At 36.3% G+C, this 18,179-nt stretch overlaps 1 protein-coding gene across 1 annotated transcript in view; it reads left to right on the plus strand.

The window, feature by feature from the left end:
- The first annotated feature begins 3,099 nt into the window (after positions 1 to 3,099).
- The window catches only part of LOC105231772 (headcase protein), a 220,597-nt gene continuing 205,517 nt past the window's right edge, over positions 3,100 to 18,179 (plus strand). The window contains 1 exon segment of the mRNA XM_011213228.4: positions 3,100 to 6,318. Coding sequence (XP_011211530.2) covers positions 4,436 to 6,318 — 1,883 coding nt within the window. The 5' untranslated portion in view covers positions 3,100 to 4,435.

Genomic DNA, 18,179 nt, shown 5'->3' on the forward strand with positions numbered 1-18,179 from the left:
GTGAGAGCCAAGTCGCGAGTGCGACGACTGTTTGTTTGATGACAGGAGATATTTCGTCTTGCCCTCGTTAACTGCCAGACCCATTTGCTTTGCTTCCTTATTCAGTCTGGAGAAAGCAGACCTAACGGCGCGGGTGTAGAGGCCAATGATAACAATATCATCGGCATACGCCAGCAGCTGTACACTCTTATAAAAGATTGTACCTGCTCGATTAAGTTCTGCAGCCCGAATAATTTTCTCCAGCAGCAGATTGAAGAAATCGCACGATAGGGAGTCGCCTTGTCTGAAACCTCGTTTGGTATCGAACGGCTCGGAGAGGTCCTTCCTCGACTACGTAAACGACGTAAAACAATACGCCGACCAGACTTACGACGCAACAAACTTCAGACATGCACTGCACTGACCGGCATTCAAAGTGGAGGCAATCGCAACTTCACCCACTCCCTCATAGTGAATGGCGTACTTGGAGTGAAACCACCACCCATTGCAGATGGAGAGCTCGGGTTGCCGCGAGAATCGAATGTGCAGCTTCGTTCTGGATACTGTACCAGGTTAAACATATCAAATATATCTCCAGCGTGCAAAGAGTCTCGGCATGACACTAACTCCACTTTGAATGCCCTGCTAATACTACACATCTAACACCTCCATCCCTATGGTCCAACCCCGTCGAAACAGCACTTTTCCTGGGTCTGCCGTTGGATGACCTCGATGACAACTTATCTAATCCTTACCATCCTAATGAACACTAAGTATCCGTTACAACAACAACAACAACAACAACGAGTTGGTGATTCGGATCAGTGTTTGGAGATGTTCAAGCGTAATAAACCCGAACTCCATCATTTCCCTCCGATGTCCAATTGAAAGTAATCCGAGTAGACTGCACAGGTCGGCTGGCAGAGTTGCGGCCATCTATATTTTGGATACGCATGAAATAATTTTTTGAAAAGATTTTGAAAATTTTTTCACTTGAAAAACAGAAGAGCCGTCAACAGCGACTATTACGAGGCGGTATTGAACCATTAGAAGGACGAAATCGCTGAAAAATGGCCGCATTTGAAGAAAAAGAACGTGTTGTTTCACCACGTCAATGCACCGTGTCACAGGTCAAAAATCTATGAACTGGCCTTTGAATTGCTTCTCCGTCACCGTGTTCTCCAAAGAAGGCCGCCAGCGACCATTTTCTGTTCTCAGATCTCAAAAGATCTCGCTGGGAAAAGTTTTCGTCAAATGAACAAGTGACGCCAAAACTGAGGTCTGTTTTAAAGCAAAGAACAAATCGTAATACAAAAATGGCATCGAAAAATTGGAGGGTCTCTGTAATAAATGTATTACCCTTGAACGTCGAAGGGAACGAATTTTGACAAACAATAATTTTTTACTATGATAAGGCGGGGACTTTTCAATTGATCTGTTATATAAAATATACAGAATAATAGAGAGAAAACCGAGATCTGGAGAAGAAGAGAGAAAAAATCTGCAAAACATTGTTACAGAGCACTAAGCCAACCTGAGAACTCTAGGAACTATCCCCGATCTCTCCCTGTGTACAATATAACAGAGAAAATTCAAAATTTATTGGCATGTTATGCTTTTGCTGTGATTTGAAGAGGGATCCGTTTTAGTTATTAGATTTTAGTTCAATACTCTAAAATAAAACATCTCAACATTTAGTGCAATGCCATTTATAGCTTCTACTTTCGAATACCCTCGGTATTTTCCAATGTGTCCTTGACTAGTATCTAAAACCATATTTACTTCATGAAGCAATTGTAACTAGCCGACTCTGGTGGTCAGCTTAGAACCTGAATATTATTTTGACTGAATCAATCTTTGACCTGCTTCGATATGTTTCCGGTCATTATTTTACTCAAACATACATATTTTTAACCCGAGCAGGTTTTGAAAATTCTAACATGGTGGAAAATAGTCATTGAATCCTTGAATTAATGAAAGTTCTGTCTCTATTCTGTAACAAGCCGTGCTTAATCATTAGATTACTGTATTCTATTAAAAAATGGTATAATTGTGTACATATGTATGTATGTATGTATATATGTACTTACATATGTACATATCCATATAAAGCAATATAATGGGATACCTATTAGAAATTCTATTCAGCAAATCAAAATTAGCTCTAATTATAATGCAATAAATAACTGTTTGCATACATACATACATATGTATGTACATACACACATTCTTATGTATGCAATTCGCTTTTCATATCACAACTCAGCAATTTCGGCCAGTCAGCGCTGCAGCAAACAAAAGCGAAAAATGCAGTCGTCGCACAAGCACTGCGCTGCAATGCACATCTTTATGCACATTCACATTTATGTTTACTAGCTAATACATATTTATCTATATCTGCACTTATGTAAACATGTATGTACATATGCATAAGCATAAACATAGCCATCACAATCTGCATGCAGCGAGTACCATAGCGAAAATTCTGATTGGAATCATGTGCTTCATGCCGCTGGAATAGCGCACGAACGTACATTTTTATTCTCTGCAATTCCATGCGCTTCTTAGCAGCGCAGCTGGCAGCGAACCGGCAAGTTATAAAAAAGAGGGGTTGTTTTTGTTGTACAATTTTTGCCGGCTATGTTTTTTGCAATATTTTGTAAACGAAAAAAGCAACACAATAGCGTTATCTCGTTTTCACCGCACTCAAAATAGTATGACGAACATGTTGGAAGCCAACCGAACTTGTTTGGTGCTATGGCTCGAAGCTTTGCGCCGCAGTAACAGAAAATATTAACAGCGACTGCGCAGTAAGCAGTTGCGCAGTATTGTTGTTGCTCTCCCATAGATAATTTCCCTGCATATTGGTTTTTTCAACGCTGCTGCTTGTCTTTATCTCTGCATTTGGCACACCGAAAACAATCAACGTGTTTAAACACGTTCTGTTGTTAATGACGTTCACTGTTACGTCGCCGTTAGTTGGGGCAGAGACTGTTAAAATAATTTCCTGTTGTATGATTTTGAGCGAACTTGTTGCTGGGGCGAACATCGAACTTGGTCGTTTTTTATTTTGAAATTTTTCTGTTCGAACGGAGCTCACGCCGACAAAGTTGCCAACAAATGGAAATAGTTTAAATTTCGCTTTCTGCTGAACAAGTTGTGTTACGGATCATAGCGGAGTGCGTTGTTCATAGTGTGTCAGCAGTGAAGTAGCTGAAAAAATAAGTAAAAACTACAAAGTATTAGAAAAATAAACAGTAAGCATAGTAAACGGAAAAATCGCGAGTTCTGCCAATTATAGCAGAACTAATGAAAACTTTTTGTGTAATTGACGAATACGTATTACTAGTTTTTGGCGAAATGTATTAAGTTGCTTAACTCGAATTTCGAATAATATTATATACTGCCTGAAACGCAAAGAACAAACGAAATAAGTTCGCCGTGTTGCGGTTCTGATTTGACATTTTTGCACTTTGCAATTAACAACTAAATTAGAAAATAGTTAAATCTTTTTGATCATTCACTTTTTAGTAGCCGCGAAACCACAATCGACAACCATTATAGTGATTCCCAGCGCGAGCAACGAAAGTGAATAAGAGGAAGTGTCAAAAGATGCAAATTAGTTTTTTTGTTTGCCGAATTTACAATCGACTCGTCAATTCTTATTGGAATAATGCTTTCTAGTAGCAGACGTTCGTGAAAAAAATTTATGCGAAGATAAAAGGCTTAAATAATTGAAACCAAACTCAGGAATCCACTTGGATATAAATAAAACTATTAACGGAATACTTATGAACTAATGGAAATGTATACAAACATATGTATATAACCAATTTAAAAAATCCTTTCGACGTTTAATAATGAAAATGCGATATTTTATTATCGTATACAGTTAAAACTAAAGAATGAATTTCTAATATAAATATAATGTTTTGATATAAAAATAAAACCGATAACAGGAATAATATATAACTTTTGATACAAAAAAAAAAACAAGTTTTATTAGCAAAAGTGTGCATTGCAAGGGAAATGTATTTTCCCCTTGTGGAAGAGTCGAAATTTTCGGTATAAAAATATAACAAAATTACAAAACGCCATAATATTTGCATATTTCAAATATAACTGGTAATTTTGTAAATAGTATTTGAAATAAACGTACACAATAAAATTTCAAGAAAATAATATCTAACCATTCAAAAGCATTAACCCTTTAATGGATTTATGACAAAAAAATTAAGAGAAAAAGAGAAATATTCGCTTTAAAAGTTCAGCACACAATAAAAATAACAAATAAGAACAAAATAGCGGTGACAAAAAAAATTTTAAATCATGTCTCCCTTTAAAAAAATCCAAATTGAATTTCAACTGTGAAAACAAACCAATACCTACTAATAAAAGTAAATTTTTGTAAAATAAACTACAAACATTGAGCATCGGCATCCTATCCAACTACTAAATGCTACTTATGGCGCCACGTCGTGACAGCAATAGCGCCAACAGCAGCACCAATCTTTTAGTTCAACATCAATTGCCACAATCTCAACAGCAGCAACAACCGCAACAAAGTCAGCAACATATTCAAGCATTTTTGTACTCCACATCCTTATACAACGGGGCCAATCTACTTGATTCCAATAACGGTTCTACCTTGATCACTAACAACAGCAACAGCGATAATCATAACACCAACAATAATTTGAATAATAGCAACGGCAACAACATCAACATGTCACCCATGCAAACGGGTAATTTGACACATGCAACGCTGAATGGTACCACTGGTGCTGTTGGTCCGTCCTCCGGCACTCAGAATGGCCACCACCCACACCATGTTGTCAGCAATATAAGCAATAATAATAATATCAGTAATAATGTGAATGGCAATGTAAACGGTAATATTCATGATCAATACACTCGCTGTTGCTATCCAAATGGTGATTGTTTAAAAGTGGACGGTTCCTGTCTTATTGCTTTGGACGATCTAAGTGACACTGTACGTGTGCTTTGCAATAATGAGAACTGTAACATGGGACAGTATATGCATCGCGAATGCTTTGATTCTTGGGAGCAATCTGTGTTGGTGACCCTCAAGACTATGGGACGAGCACGTTCATGGTCAGATCGTCAACGCTCACAAAACTTGTGGACAAAGAAGGGTTATGATTTGGTATATAAGGCGTGTGTATGCAAATGTGGACATGGTCATATACGCAAAGACCTCGAGTGGTCATCGCCGGTTCAAAAATCAAGTGCAACGCTAAATGGCGGACAGTTTGGTAATGTAAATGGTAACACTACGGCTATTAATGGTGGAGTTGGCCAACAGCGTGTGCTCTTGGTCAATGGTGGTAATGTCAACAATATTGGTAGCAATGCCGCAGAGGATGATGATAAAAAGAAGAAGAAGAAACGCAATCGTAACAACGGATCAAAATCAGCATTGGCAACGGTAAATTCAAATGGGCTCGTTTCAAATGGGCAGCAACAGCAAGTGCAATTGTCACCAGCAACAGCACAAGCCCAACATTCGTTGCAACAACAACAACAAGCAACGCAAGTTTCTAATCAGCAGCCGCAGCAAGCACAATCGACAATTTCTATGCTTAACGGACAACAGAATGGAAACGGAAATATTAGTAATGGAATCAGCGCCATATGCACCACCAATAATGTCACCAAAACCAATAATAACCCAACTACTGCTAATAATGCCATGAATACAATAATTTGCAACAACAACAATAATAATCAAATCAATGCTTTGAATAACTCGAGTGTTGGCGTTATCGGCTCAGGTTTGCATAACAATAACAGTGTCAACCTACAGCAACAACAACAATCGCAGCAGCAACAACAAGCTGTCACCTCTTTGAATAATATTCTGGGTCTAGATTTGCGTGCTCGCGCTGACAGTTTGTCATCCAGTGGTGGTGGCAGTGGCTCGACATCGCCCTCAGCCTCCCACTCAAGCGCCGATATTTCCATTTCGCCCATACACCTTCATCAACAACATCAACAGCAGGCGCAGCAGCAGCAGTTGCAACAACATCAACAAAATAATTTGCAATTGCAACCATATCAGCAAAGTTTGTTGCAACAAAATAATCTCACAAAAAGTATTTTGAATGGTGCATTAAACGGTTGCGTGGACACAATGCAACGCAACACTACTGCACTGTTGGCTGCCACACAGCCGCAACAGCCTGCGGCCACAACAATTGTAGGTGGCATTGGCGCCGTAAATGGATTAAATGGTTTAAAACAATTGAGTGTTTTCGATCCGCATTTGGTGCAACAGCAAAAGAACAAGGAGGTCGAACTTTATTCGGAGCGTGTGCGGTAAGTTTAAATATGCATAAATTCATAAAATAAAATTTGTCTATGGAAATATTTGTGTGGTACGCCGCGAATAATTAAATGTAGCTATAGGTGTTATACAAATGTGATGCAATCAAAATTTGTTAATAATTTAAACAAGTTTAATAAATTTTTATGTCGGAAACGGAATAAATTTGCATACATTAATACTTGATTCTCTACTTCTGCTCACTTGTCTGGGAGAATCGCAAGCAACTTTTTTTTTGTCATTTTGTTCGTGTTGCTGACACAATTTAATTGCTATTAACAGCTGAACATAATATAAACACCGTAAGTATTGCTTTAATAAAGCAATATTTTGCAAATTATTTATTTCTTTTTAATTTGGGTGATAAAGAAATAATTATTTTTTTAATTCCGGTGACAACGACACATTTTTTATTAAAAATATGTCAACGGTGAACGCTCTGACTTAGCTACACCACGCTTGTGAAAATTGCAATCATGAAAGCTGTAGACATTTTTTTTTTTTTAATTTGATTGTTATTTTCAATTGAAAATTCCTAGCTAAAAAACTCCTTAACGTCGACCTTCTGATTGTCATCGCTTTAGATAATTTTTTTTTTTTATCGAAATGCGCATTCCAGCTGTGAGTGATCGTTTGTGCTGTCGTATTTTGCTCCAGCTGTGAAAAATCTTTTATATATCCACCCTCTCCAATCATCTTATTCCATATGTACATATGTATGTATATTTTTTTTATAAAAAACAGCAATTTCATTTGCTTACAATTATTGTTGGTTTGCTTTTGCTGATATTTTTTCACAGTTGTCCTATTTCATTTCCTTCGAAAAACTTTTAGCCAAAAATAATTTGTCAGTTATATTAAACAAAAATAGCAACAATCACAGCCGCGTTACTGCTCGGAGAATTAATTATAATTTTTTGTTTTGCTTTTGTTGGTTTCTGTTTTAATTCATGCTTCGACGCGTCCGGTTTTGTGAATTTTCGTTTTTCCTTTTTTACTTTTTTCCTTGGAATCAAAAGTAGTTTAGTGGTTCTTTTACAATTTTTACGCAAAACAATTCTGCAAGCAAGCAATAAGCCTACATTTGCAAAACAACAATAAAAGCAACAATAAATAAATTTTTTCTATACTGTAATTCTTTATTGTCTTTTGTTCTTCACTCTCAAACGTTTTTTTTTATGTTTTATTTTACACTATATTCGCCTATGAATTAGTTTGTACCTCTATTTTCAAGGCCATTTCTTATTGTTGTGCTTACAATTTCGTGTTTTCTCTGCACCATTTTCGTACAATTTTGCGGGTGTTATTTGTCAGCAATATTGTATGAAGTGATGTAGAAGAGCTAGCTGTAGTATGTATGTATGTATGTACAAATACACATATTTCCATATATAATGGTATATTTCCTAAAAGAAGAAATTTCAAATAAAAAATGTAATACTGCATAAATATATAAGAAATATAAAATGAAAAAGTAAATACTAAATCTTAATAAAAAGATTTCCTATTAGATACATCTTTTTATAATTTTCCTAATAATGAAATGATTATAAGTAATAATAATATAGCTAACGATTTCTTGTTCGATAATATTTTTAACATAATTTTAAAGAGTAAGCATCTGTTCTAACACCTAAATAATTATTCCAATCGGCTTTTTTAATTATGTGCCTCAAATCAAAATAATTAGTTTTTTGTTAAAAAAAGAAATTGCAGCAAAAAAATCGACTTCCTACTTACACCCCGACACTATTCCATTACTCACCATCCATTGTATTTGTAGCTATCAATTAAACGTTGTTCTATGTATTTAAAAAAAACTATTAATATTCTATTAATACCCCACCCACCGCCGCTGATATGTCGTCACCCATTTATTCGCCAATCTGCCTGGCGTTAAATTCTGCTCGTTATGTGAACTCTATCACGTTCTTTATTTACACGTTTATACGCATACAGCTACTCACAAGTATATGTACATATGTACAGCAACAAAGTGTGTTCATTGTGTGCTTATTGTGTGCCCACATTCGCTTTCGTGAAAAAGAATAATTTTAAATAAATTGTGTATGCTAATTGCTTGATTTTGCGCTGAGAAGACAGAGCGCTAAGGAAAAAAAAAAAATAGAAAATAAAATTCATGAACCACAATAAACAATTTCTGGATTCAAAGCGCGTGGTTTTTGTGCCGCAAAAATTTTTTCAATTATTTTTAGTATTTTTTTTCCTTTATTTTTTTAATGTTTTTTTTACTTTATTTTTTTTTTTTATTTTTTTTTTATTTTTTTTTTTATATATTTGTTTTTTTATTTTTTTTTTAATATATTTTTTTTTATTTTTTTTTAATATATGTATTTTTTTTTGTTTTTTTGTTTAATCTTATTTTTTTATATTTTTTTTTTAATTTTTTTTTCATCTATTTTTTATTTTATTTATTTTTATTTTTTTTAATTTTGTGCTTATATTTTTTATTTTTTTCTTGTAATAAAATCATCTAAATTCTTATCTTATATTGTTATTTTCTCACACTTTCAAGTTTATTAAAATTTTGCCTTTGCTTTATTATTTTATTTCCATTAATAAAAAATGTAAAGCTTCATTTATTTTTTTTTACTTTCATATTTATCTCCATTCTGCTCATTCGCAACAAAACGCTTTTGCAGTTGATCGACGCACACAGCGTCACATAGCGCTGTTTTACACTCGGGAACCGCTTGGTGCGCTGATTCTAGCTACGCTTTTCGAATTTTGGCATTATTAATTTTTGTTTTTTTCCATATTTTTTCATATTTGCTTTTCTGGCTCCTTGTTACGCACGTGTCTTCGTGTTTTGCGCAAAAAAAAAAGATAAAAATATATATAAAGTAAATAAAAATTGTGCCGGCATTTATCATTGCGCTCAATTCCTTTCCGCTGTGTTGCTGATAAATGTCGCTTTTGTTGATAAACAATTTTTTTAGACTAGTCAAAATGTTTCATTAAGAGCGGTTGCACACATACATATTTATATACGTACATGTGCGTGTGTGTATTTATACTAAAAAAATACTGTTTCTTCCGGTTATATCCCCACCCTTGCATAGCGAATTTTTCAAGTTTCGTCGTGCTTCCATTTTCGCTTACTTCTAATGATTTTTGTGTTTCTTATTAGCAATTTGCTTTTCAAAATTTCACTCGAGCTCATGGCCAAGGTCATTGCTGGCGTTTGCAGTTGCTCAAAATCAACGATCAATTATGCTTGCTAATTATTTAATTATTTTGTTTGCTTTTGGTTTTCGACAAATTTAGATAAATTTCTCTCTGAATAATAGCAAAGTGCTAAAGTGATTCATTTCAAGGTTCTCTACTTTTTTAAAGAAAAAAAAAAAACGCAAAATGTTTATTATCATTCGAAAGAGCATTCTTTGGCATTTATTATTTGAAGATTGTCTCCTTCAAATGTTGGTCACGGATGGTTCATCCGTTGAGTCCAATTTTCGAGCATTTCGACTGGTAACTAGCGAATGACACACGTGATATTTTGCTCCAAGGGCTGAATCGTAGCGGGATTGTCCGCATAGACTTTAGAATTTATATATTCCCACAGGAAAAAGTATAACGGTTTGGTATAACATGATGTTGGTGGTCTCTTCAGGTTGCTCTTCGTCCCAACTGCGGCAATTTTGCTTGTTTACATACTCATTGAGCCAAAAATGGGTCTCATCGCTGAACAAAATTTGGCTCGAGAACGATGGATCTTCTTCCAACTTTTCAGGAGCCCATAGATCGAAGCGATGTCGTTTAGGAAAGTCCAACGGCTTCAGTTCTTACACAAGCTATATTTTGTACGTTTTCAATTTAAGATCTCGACGTAAAATGCGCCAAGTAGTTCTATACGTCCGTCCGAGTCGCAGCGAACGGAGCCGAATTGACTCTTCACGGTCTTCGTGTGCATTCTCAGCTATTACTACTATATTTTCTCCACTGCTGAATGCTGGGTCTCAAGATGAGTTATGGTGTACGCTCAGTAGGCCGATAAACAACATAAATAACATGACAGCTTGACATGATACACGATGAAAAAAGTACCTATACTTGGATCACTCGTTCTATGCAAAAAACTCGATTTTTTTTATCAAAAAGTCGATTTAACCATTAAATCAATAAATGCAATAATTTTGTGTAATTTTTCTTTTGTCTCTAAGAGCGAAAGTTTTATCTAGAAATTTTTGGTAAAACTGAAAATTAATTTCAAATTAATTTTCGAAAATTGTTTCGTAGAATTGCCGTTAGTTGAAAATATATCAGTTTTCACACATTTTTCTACAAAAAACTATAATCCTATCAATAAGCTAAGCCTTCAGCGCACTGAATGACATAGAGTGGTCAAGTTAGTCCTTAAAACTGTAAATCTTTCATTTATCACCAACACGAACGCAAACCAATTACGCGCTTATATGATAAGTTACGCCGGCACTATCTCGAGCCAAAAAGCATAAATGATGGGAAAGTGAGTGACAAAAAGCGGTTTATTTTATAATATTTTACTTGGAACTGTTTTCTGTGCGTTTCTTTCTCTTCACGATTTACCACTCAGCCTCAATTGCCAGTGTCTTTGCAGTCATTATCGTTACGGCATCGTCATCATAATCACAATTGCTCGTCGCCGTAGCCGTTGCCGTTGCCGTCACCGCCACCTTCGCCGGCGCTGCTGCTGCATTTGAGAATGCAAGTTTTAATTAAAGCCAGCACTCCCACACAAACTCGCCAAATAAGTCGATACGCAGTCAGACAGACAGACGGTTAGACAAGCAGCCGCCTCGTGCACATGCACTGGAGGCGATTGCCCCGTGTCGTTGTTGCATTGCCAAGCGTTACGGTAATAAGCGCGCCACTGCAGTGAGCTTCGCGCGCTTTTCTCGACTTCTCTCCACGCATACATACTTATTTATTTATATGCATTTATTTATAATGGAACCACTCATGTCTGCCACGGCGCTCTTACATCTGGTCTTGGTCTGGGTCTGGGTCTGGGTATGTGTATGTGCGTCGTTGTGCTTTTCGTTTGCGTCTAGCGTTTTTGTTATTCTAACGTTGTGTTGCTCGCGTTCTGTCTGTCAGTCAGTTTGACAGTTCGTCAGATAATTGACTACAAAAACAACACAATACCGACTTCATTGAAGTTTTATATCTTATTACAATTTCGTTTTGAACTTCTTATGCTTCCGCTCTGCTTGGCTTTATAGAGTTGAAACTCATTGTTATTTTTGTTTTACTTATTCTATTTCTTTATTTTTCTTTTAAATCATTAGTCGCAAATGCTTTTAACGGTGACATCAATACATTTGTTTAGAGAAATGCTCTGATTTATTTACGAAGCTTATGTCATTTCCGCTTTTTTGTGTGGAAAGTTTTTAAGTCAACAAATTTCTTCTGATATTTCCAAAAAAATCAAATAAAATTATTTTAAATGTGACTGCAAGTTATTTAAGATCTTGAAAGCTTTGTAGGATATAAAAGCTTTTCTGATTATGAAAGGTCATCGCATCGCTGTTTAAAATGATGTACATTGACTATGAAAGCTATTATTTAAGTTCATGGAAGCTTTGTGGTACCTAAAAGCTTTTCTGGACATGAAAGCTCCTCGTGGCTTAAAAGGTACATTAAGCTTTTCTCACTTCTAAAGCTGCACAATGTTACAGCTTTCAAGTACTTTGTTGTGAATAAAATTTTTGAGTGGTTCTGGAAACAATATTTAAAGCTTCCACAGAATTAGCTGTTAATGAAAGCTTCTAGAAAATTTACAGCAGTATTTATTGGGCGTGAAAGCCTTTTATGATTTGAAAGCTGGTTAAAACAAGTAAGCTTAGCTGTTTCCGAGAGCAAAAAAAATTTGTCAGCTGTATTTAAAGGTCATGAATGCTCGTTAAAACAAATAAAGTGGTTGTTTCTGAAATCAATTTAACGGCTTTATTTGTAGGCCATGAAAGCTTTCTATAAAGAGAAAGCTTCTTTGGAATTGAAAGTGTAGCTGTGAATAAAAGCTTCTGGTGCTTTAAAAGCTACTTTAAGTATGAAAGCTGCTTGTAGCTTCAAGTTGCATTAGTATGAAAGCTTTATGGGAGGTGAAAACATGGGTTATTTTAGTTTTAAGGACTTCGCTGTGCAAGAGTGCTTCAAAAGGCTTGTCAGCAGTATTTACTGACCGTGAACGTTTTTAGTGATATGAAAGCTTCTTGGAATATGAAAGCTTCCAAAGCCATACATACATATATCTTTCACTGTATTTTTCTAAAGTCGGTTTTAAAGTTTTTGTAAGCAACTTGATTCTTAAACTCAATTTTAAATAATGCTACAAATTATTAACTTATTAGAGGCACTGAAAAGCGGCTAATCAATTATTGTGAAAGAAAGCTTTACTAAACCTACAACAGCAAAATAAAATCAGTGGAAGTTTATTAAGTACTACATACTCACATACAAATGATAAAGTGTTGCATGCATCATTGTGGCAGCTGCTATGAAAATGCACTGAGATAAACGCTATTCAGCATGTGACCAGGGAGTGACATTGACCGAGACCCAGACAAGCATTTTCTGCAAGCAAATTAATGCGAAGAGATCACTGAGGGTGCAGCGGTTTAATTCAATGAAAGTAGACAAAGAATCGAGAGTGTGATTTGTTTGTTTTTTGGCTAGCATGTACGTATGTATGTATGTATGTGAACAGTACGAGCAACATACACTGATAACAAAATAAGCATGAAAACCGCACGAAATAAAGCCAAAGTAGGCTTTGCGAGTATGTGAAAGTGCAGTTCGTATAAACAATGCCCAATAAAGGGTCGCAGAATGGAGAAATTGTTGGAAATTTTAACGACAGGAAGTGGCGGCCAGCCGGTTAAGGCATTTAGAGCCAAAGGAGCACAGAAAAATTGGGTTACACAGTGTTGTCTTTTTTTTGCCGAATATTGAGTATGGCAGTATATGGACAGACTTATGGGTGGATACATATGTATGTTTGTGTGAATGTGTGCATTTTCATGCAACTTTGATTTTACCCGCGATTTTGTGGACCCCAATGGACAATAATGGGACCGGCGGGTCAGTTGGTGCACCAAAGCAAAACTTGTGGCCGCCCAGCGGCAACACGCAAATGCGCTCAACAGCAGGAGCAGCAGCGACAGATAACATGCAAAATGCAAAGGGTCCAATGGCCATGATCGTAAATCACCCGAATGTAGCCATTGACATTCGACATGCCAACTCATCTGTACGCTTAGATGCTGTCGGCTGCAGTGCACAGCAGGCTGCCACGTCACTGCACGCATGCTGCACGTACATACACTCGTTTACATTAGTTCGCTGTGGCAATACATGTTGTTGCAATAAAACCGTAACAGTGTGTAAACAACAGTAATGCAGACAATTTCCATATTCAAGTTCAGTGTCCAAGCAAAGTAGTATGTCCATATGTATGTACATATATGTGTTTGCGGCATGCAACTGCTGTCTGTTGTCTGCTCTTGCTGGCATGCAATACTTCCTCCATAGAGCAATGGAGATATAAAGCATCAAAGTTGCAACAAAATGGGCTAATAAAAGCCGTGTAGTACTAAACTAAACTCACTGTGCCGCAACGCCAGAAGATGAGAGCTTTTCACTGGCGTCTGTACTGCCGCTGCCGCTGCGGAGGGAGCGCTGCAAGCGATTGCGGGTTGAAATGCAATTTTATAAAATCCGCAAACATAAACACATCACACAGACGCTCACACACGCAGACTCATTTGAAAATAAATAAACACACACACACGACCCACGCATGTTGCCAACTCCCACACACAGCTACCGCATGCAGCCAACCAGCCAGTCATTCATTCATGCATTCATTCGCACTAAAAGGGCTCATTTTAATAGATTGCAAATGGGGTGTGTTGCTGCAAATGCAATTGCAATCCGCAGTTTACTCTTCGCATCGCACATTTTTTTATTTCGAAAGCTCCATGGAAGTTCTCTGTGGACCGCGCACTGTCTGCTGCAAGCGCCTGTCATTTTGTGTGTTCAACTGTCGATGTTATGACTGTTTCTTTGACAGTTTTGTTGTCTCGCTCCCTGTGTGAAAATAAGTACGACTCTAGTTACCACTGCTTGCGGTAGCCCAATGAGCTTTTTTGAAAGTGATGAATTCAGGGGAAAATTCGAAATATTTAATTTAGATGATTGGACTTGTAAAATTTTGGTTTATTATGCATTTCAAAAATATTTTTGTATTTTTATAACAATAACAACAAAACAAAAAAATAAAACGAAAAAACTTAAACTTCAGTTTCGCCGAAGCTATTGTTGTTGTTTGCACCTTTCACAGTTGCATTTCTAGCATAAAATGGTATAAATTGATCTTTTTCTTGACTTTGAACGTCCATTTTGTATGACAGCTACATATATGCTTTTGTAGTCCGATTTGAACAATTTCTGCAGAGGTTGCATCATAACCTCAAACAATAACCCAAACCAAATTTCGTGAAGATATCTCCTCAAATGAAAAGGTTCTTCATACAAGGACATAATTTTCATCGGTCAGTTTATATGACCGCTATATGCTATAGTGCTTTGATCTAACCAGTTTGTTCGGAGATTGTGTCGTTTCATTTGACAATAATCCGTACCAAATTTCGTAAAGATATCTCGTCGAATACAAAGGCTTTCCACACAAGAACTTGTGAACAATTTCTCTGGAAATTTCATTATTGCCTCAGGCAATAACAAATGCAAAATTTCGTGACGATATCTTGTCAAATGAAGAAGTTTTCCTTACAAGCACCAATTCAGCAAGCTTACAAGCAATCATTCAGTTAGTACGACAACTGTTCGATATAGTGTTCCGATATCGGCGGTGCCGACAAATGAGCAGCTTCTTGGGGCGAAAAAGATGTGTACAGAATTTCAGACCAATATTTCGAAAACTGCACAGCTAGCTCGTGTACACATACAGACGAATATGACAATATGAACTCAGCTCTTCACGATTATCATTTAAATGTATATTTTAAAGGTTCATTGACGTTTTATTCAGGGTATTACAAATTTCGTGGCTAACTTAATATACCCTGTAATGAGGTTATATTACTTTTAGAGAAACTTAGAGACAACAAAATTTTTTAGCAAATAATATAATATTTATAATATTTGTGGCATAAAAATCAGAAGTGCATTACAAATTATTTGTGGATTTTTTCTTCATTAACTGAAATACTGAAAAAATATAATATTTACAATATTAATTTCAATATTTGTCATCTTCAGTTGGCCACTTTTCTTTTACTTGCTATATTTGGGCTCTCCGCTCTCTTGTCTAAAAATTTGCTTGCAAAAATTATCACATAAAAGTAGCCCAACTGCTTAGTATTCTATTTATATTTAGTTATACCAGTTCCAAATACGTCATACCAGTTTAAATATTTTATACCAGTTTCTTATATTTTATACCAGTTGTCTGTTCGACTCGCAACTCTACAAGATTTGGCGAATCGAAAACAGTTATGGCTTGAACATTTAATAAAAACCTTTTAACTTCCTTAATAATACTTTTAATTTAAGACCATCTTCTTTTATTCGTTTCCGCTCTCTTGTCTATAAGTTTATTTCCGAAAAAATCGTTGCTTTCGGTCGTTGAACTAAGTGGTTACCACATAAAAGCCGCTAATCGCTTGCTATTCTATTTATATTTGGTTATACCAGTTTCATATAATTTATACCAGTTGTCTGTTCGATTCGCCACTCTCCAGGGTTTGGCGCAAACTGTTATGGCTTTAATACTTAATAAAAAGCATTTAACTTCCCTAATAATACTTTTAATTTAAGACTATCTTCTTTTATTCCTTTCCGCTCTCTTATCTAAAAGTTTACCTGCAAAAAATCGTTGCTTTTGGTCGTTGAACTAATTGGTTACCACATAAAGGCCGCCTAACCGCTTGTTATTCTATTTATATTTGATTATACCAGTTTATATATTTTATACCAGTTTCATAGAATTTATACCAGTTGTCTGTTCGATTCGCAACTCTCCAGGTTTAGCGATCTACTAACTTCTCTAATAATGCTTTCGATTTAAAACCATCTGCTTTTGTTCGTCTTTATGAACCAAAAATTACTGAATTAAGTTCCCAGCCTAAAGCGCTGAATAAAACTGCTTGGTAACTAATAAAAATAGTTAAACAAGCAATAAGATGTCAAAAGCCAGCGTAAATAAATTTATTGTTGTAAATGAATTTGCCATTTCAAAGCAAAAAAGTTGCAACTGCTGGCTCACTGGGTACCGTCGAGTACTACATACATACATACATATTTCAGCTGCAGCTGTGCCAGGCGCCCTTCACATGTACGCGCATGTGTATGTGTGCGCGTGTGTGCTTGCATTATTGCAACATAAAAGAGGAAATTGGATAAATGCTACATACAAAACTGTCGCTTTTTATTGTCAATTCGCTGTTGTTGTTTTTGCAACTGGCTTACCACCACGCCGTTGTACATATACACGTACGAGACTAGCACACACATACACACACACACAATTGCTGGCATATGGAGTTGTTTGCAAAAGCTGTCGGCAACGCTGCAGCAGCTGCCATTGTCGACTTGGCAGGAATTGGCTTGTAATGCACACACATATATGCACATACATATGTACATGTGTTTGTATGTATGTAAAAATGTGCATTTGTAGTTGTTATGAGTGTCATTGCAGCGCTGCGTTGTTGTTGGCCAAGGCACAATATTGATTGCAATTTTCTGGCTGGCGCGGCGACAAGCCATAAAAGCCTAAAGTCACACACACACACGCGCGTTTGTATGTAGTAGTTGCCCATGTGTGTATATGTGCATTGACATTTTGCAGGACTATGCCGTCGAGGACGACTATGTGTAGGTGCGCGCGTGTGGGTGTCTGCCGCAGTCAGTTGGCGCAAAGCCGCTTAGCCATGCAACAACAACAACAATAACAAAACAGTTGTAGTGTAGAAAAAAGAAATGTTTGGAATAAAAGCGAAAAACTGCAGCTTTGCCAGAGCGCATAAAGCCTTTCAAGTGCAAGCGCAATTCGGAGTCTACACATGGATGGAGTTGCACATGTGGCATTGTATGTTGGCAATGAAAATTGCCTGTGTACCATCATATATTACATATAATGTCACAATATACATACATATACACAAATATGTTGTAAGCTTATATGTATGTGCACCCTGGCTGTGCAAAGGTTGTTTAAGTTGCATGTGGCAAGCAGTGAACAGCGGGTGTGCCTACAAATATCCACCAGTGCCACTGGTTATCATTGTTGCAACATTAGGTGTCGATTTTTTTTTGCCTTCATTTGCAAGTTAGCCTACGAAAAATTTAACTATAGCATTGTAGTTGTTGCAATTCAACCGTTTTTGTTGTAGTGTGTTTGCATTTCTGCTATCTCGACTGTCTGAACTCCAGCAAATTCGCCCACAAGCACCCACATCCCACCGTTTCTTCGCAATGTTGGTGTAATTTCGCATTCATTGCCATTTATCCAGGTCTATGTGCTATATTTTAAATATATTTATACATATGTAGGGGTATATGAAAGTTCAAGCTGTAACCCAGTAGTAAATTTTTTAGTTTCTACTCAACTTAGAAGATTTATGAGATGGCCGGTTGCGCGAGATGCTCTTTAATATACTGTTTTAGAACAAAAGAGAAAAAAGTTGTATTATCGAAGCAATCATACTCTTCACAAATGAACAGATTTCAAAAACTTGATTTTGATCATCTAGTTTGCATGGCAGCTACATACATATGTATATGATATAGTGGTCCGATCTGAACAATTTGTTCGGGTATTGTAGCATAG

This window comes from Bactrocera dorsalis, chromosome 2 (assembly GCF_023373825.1).
Source record: "Bactrocera dorsalis isolate Fly_Bdor chromosome 2, ASM2337382v1, whole genome shotgun sequence".
In the NCBI taxonomy this organism is placed as follows: domain Eukaryota; kingdom Metazoa; phylum Arthropoda; class Insecta; order Diptera; family Tephritidae; genus Bactrocera; species Bactrocera dorsalis.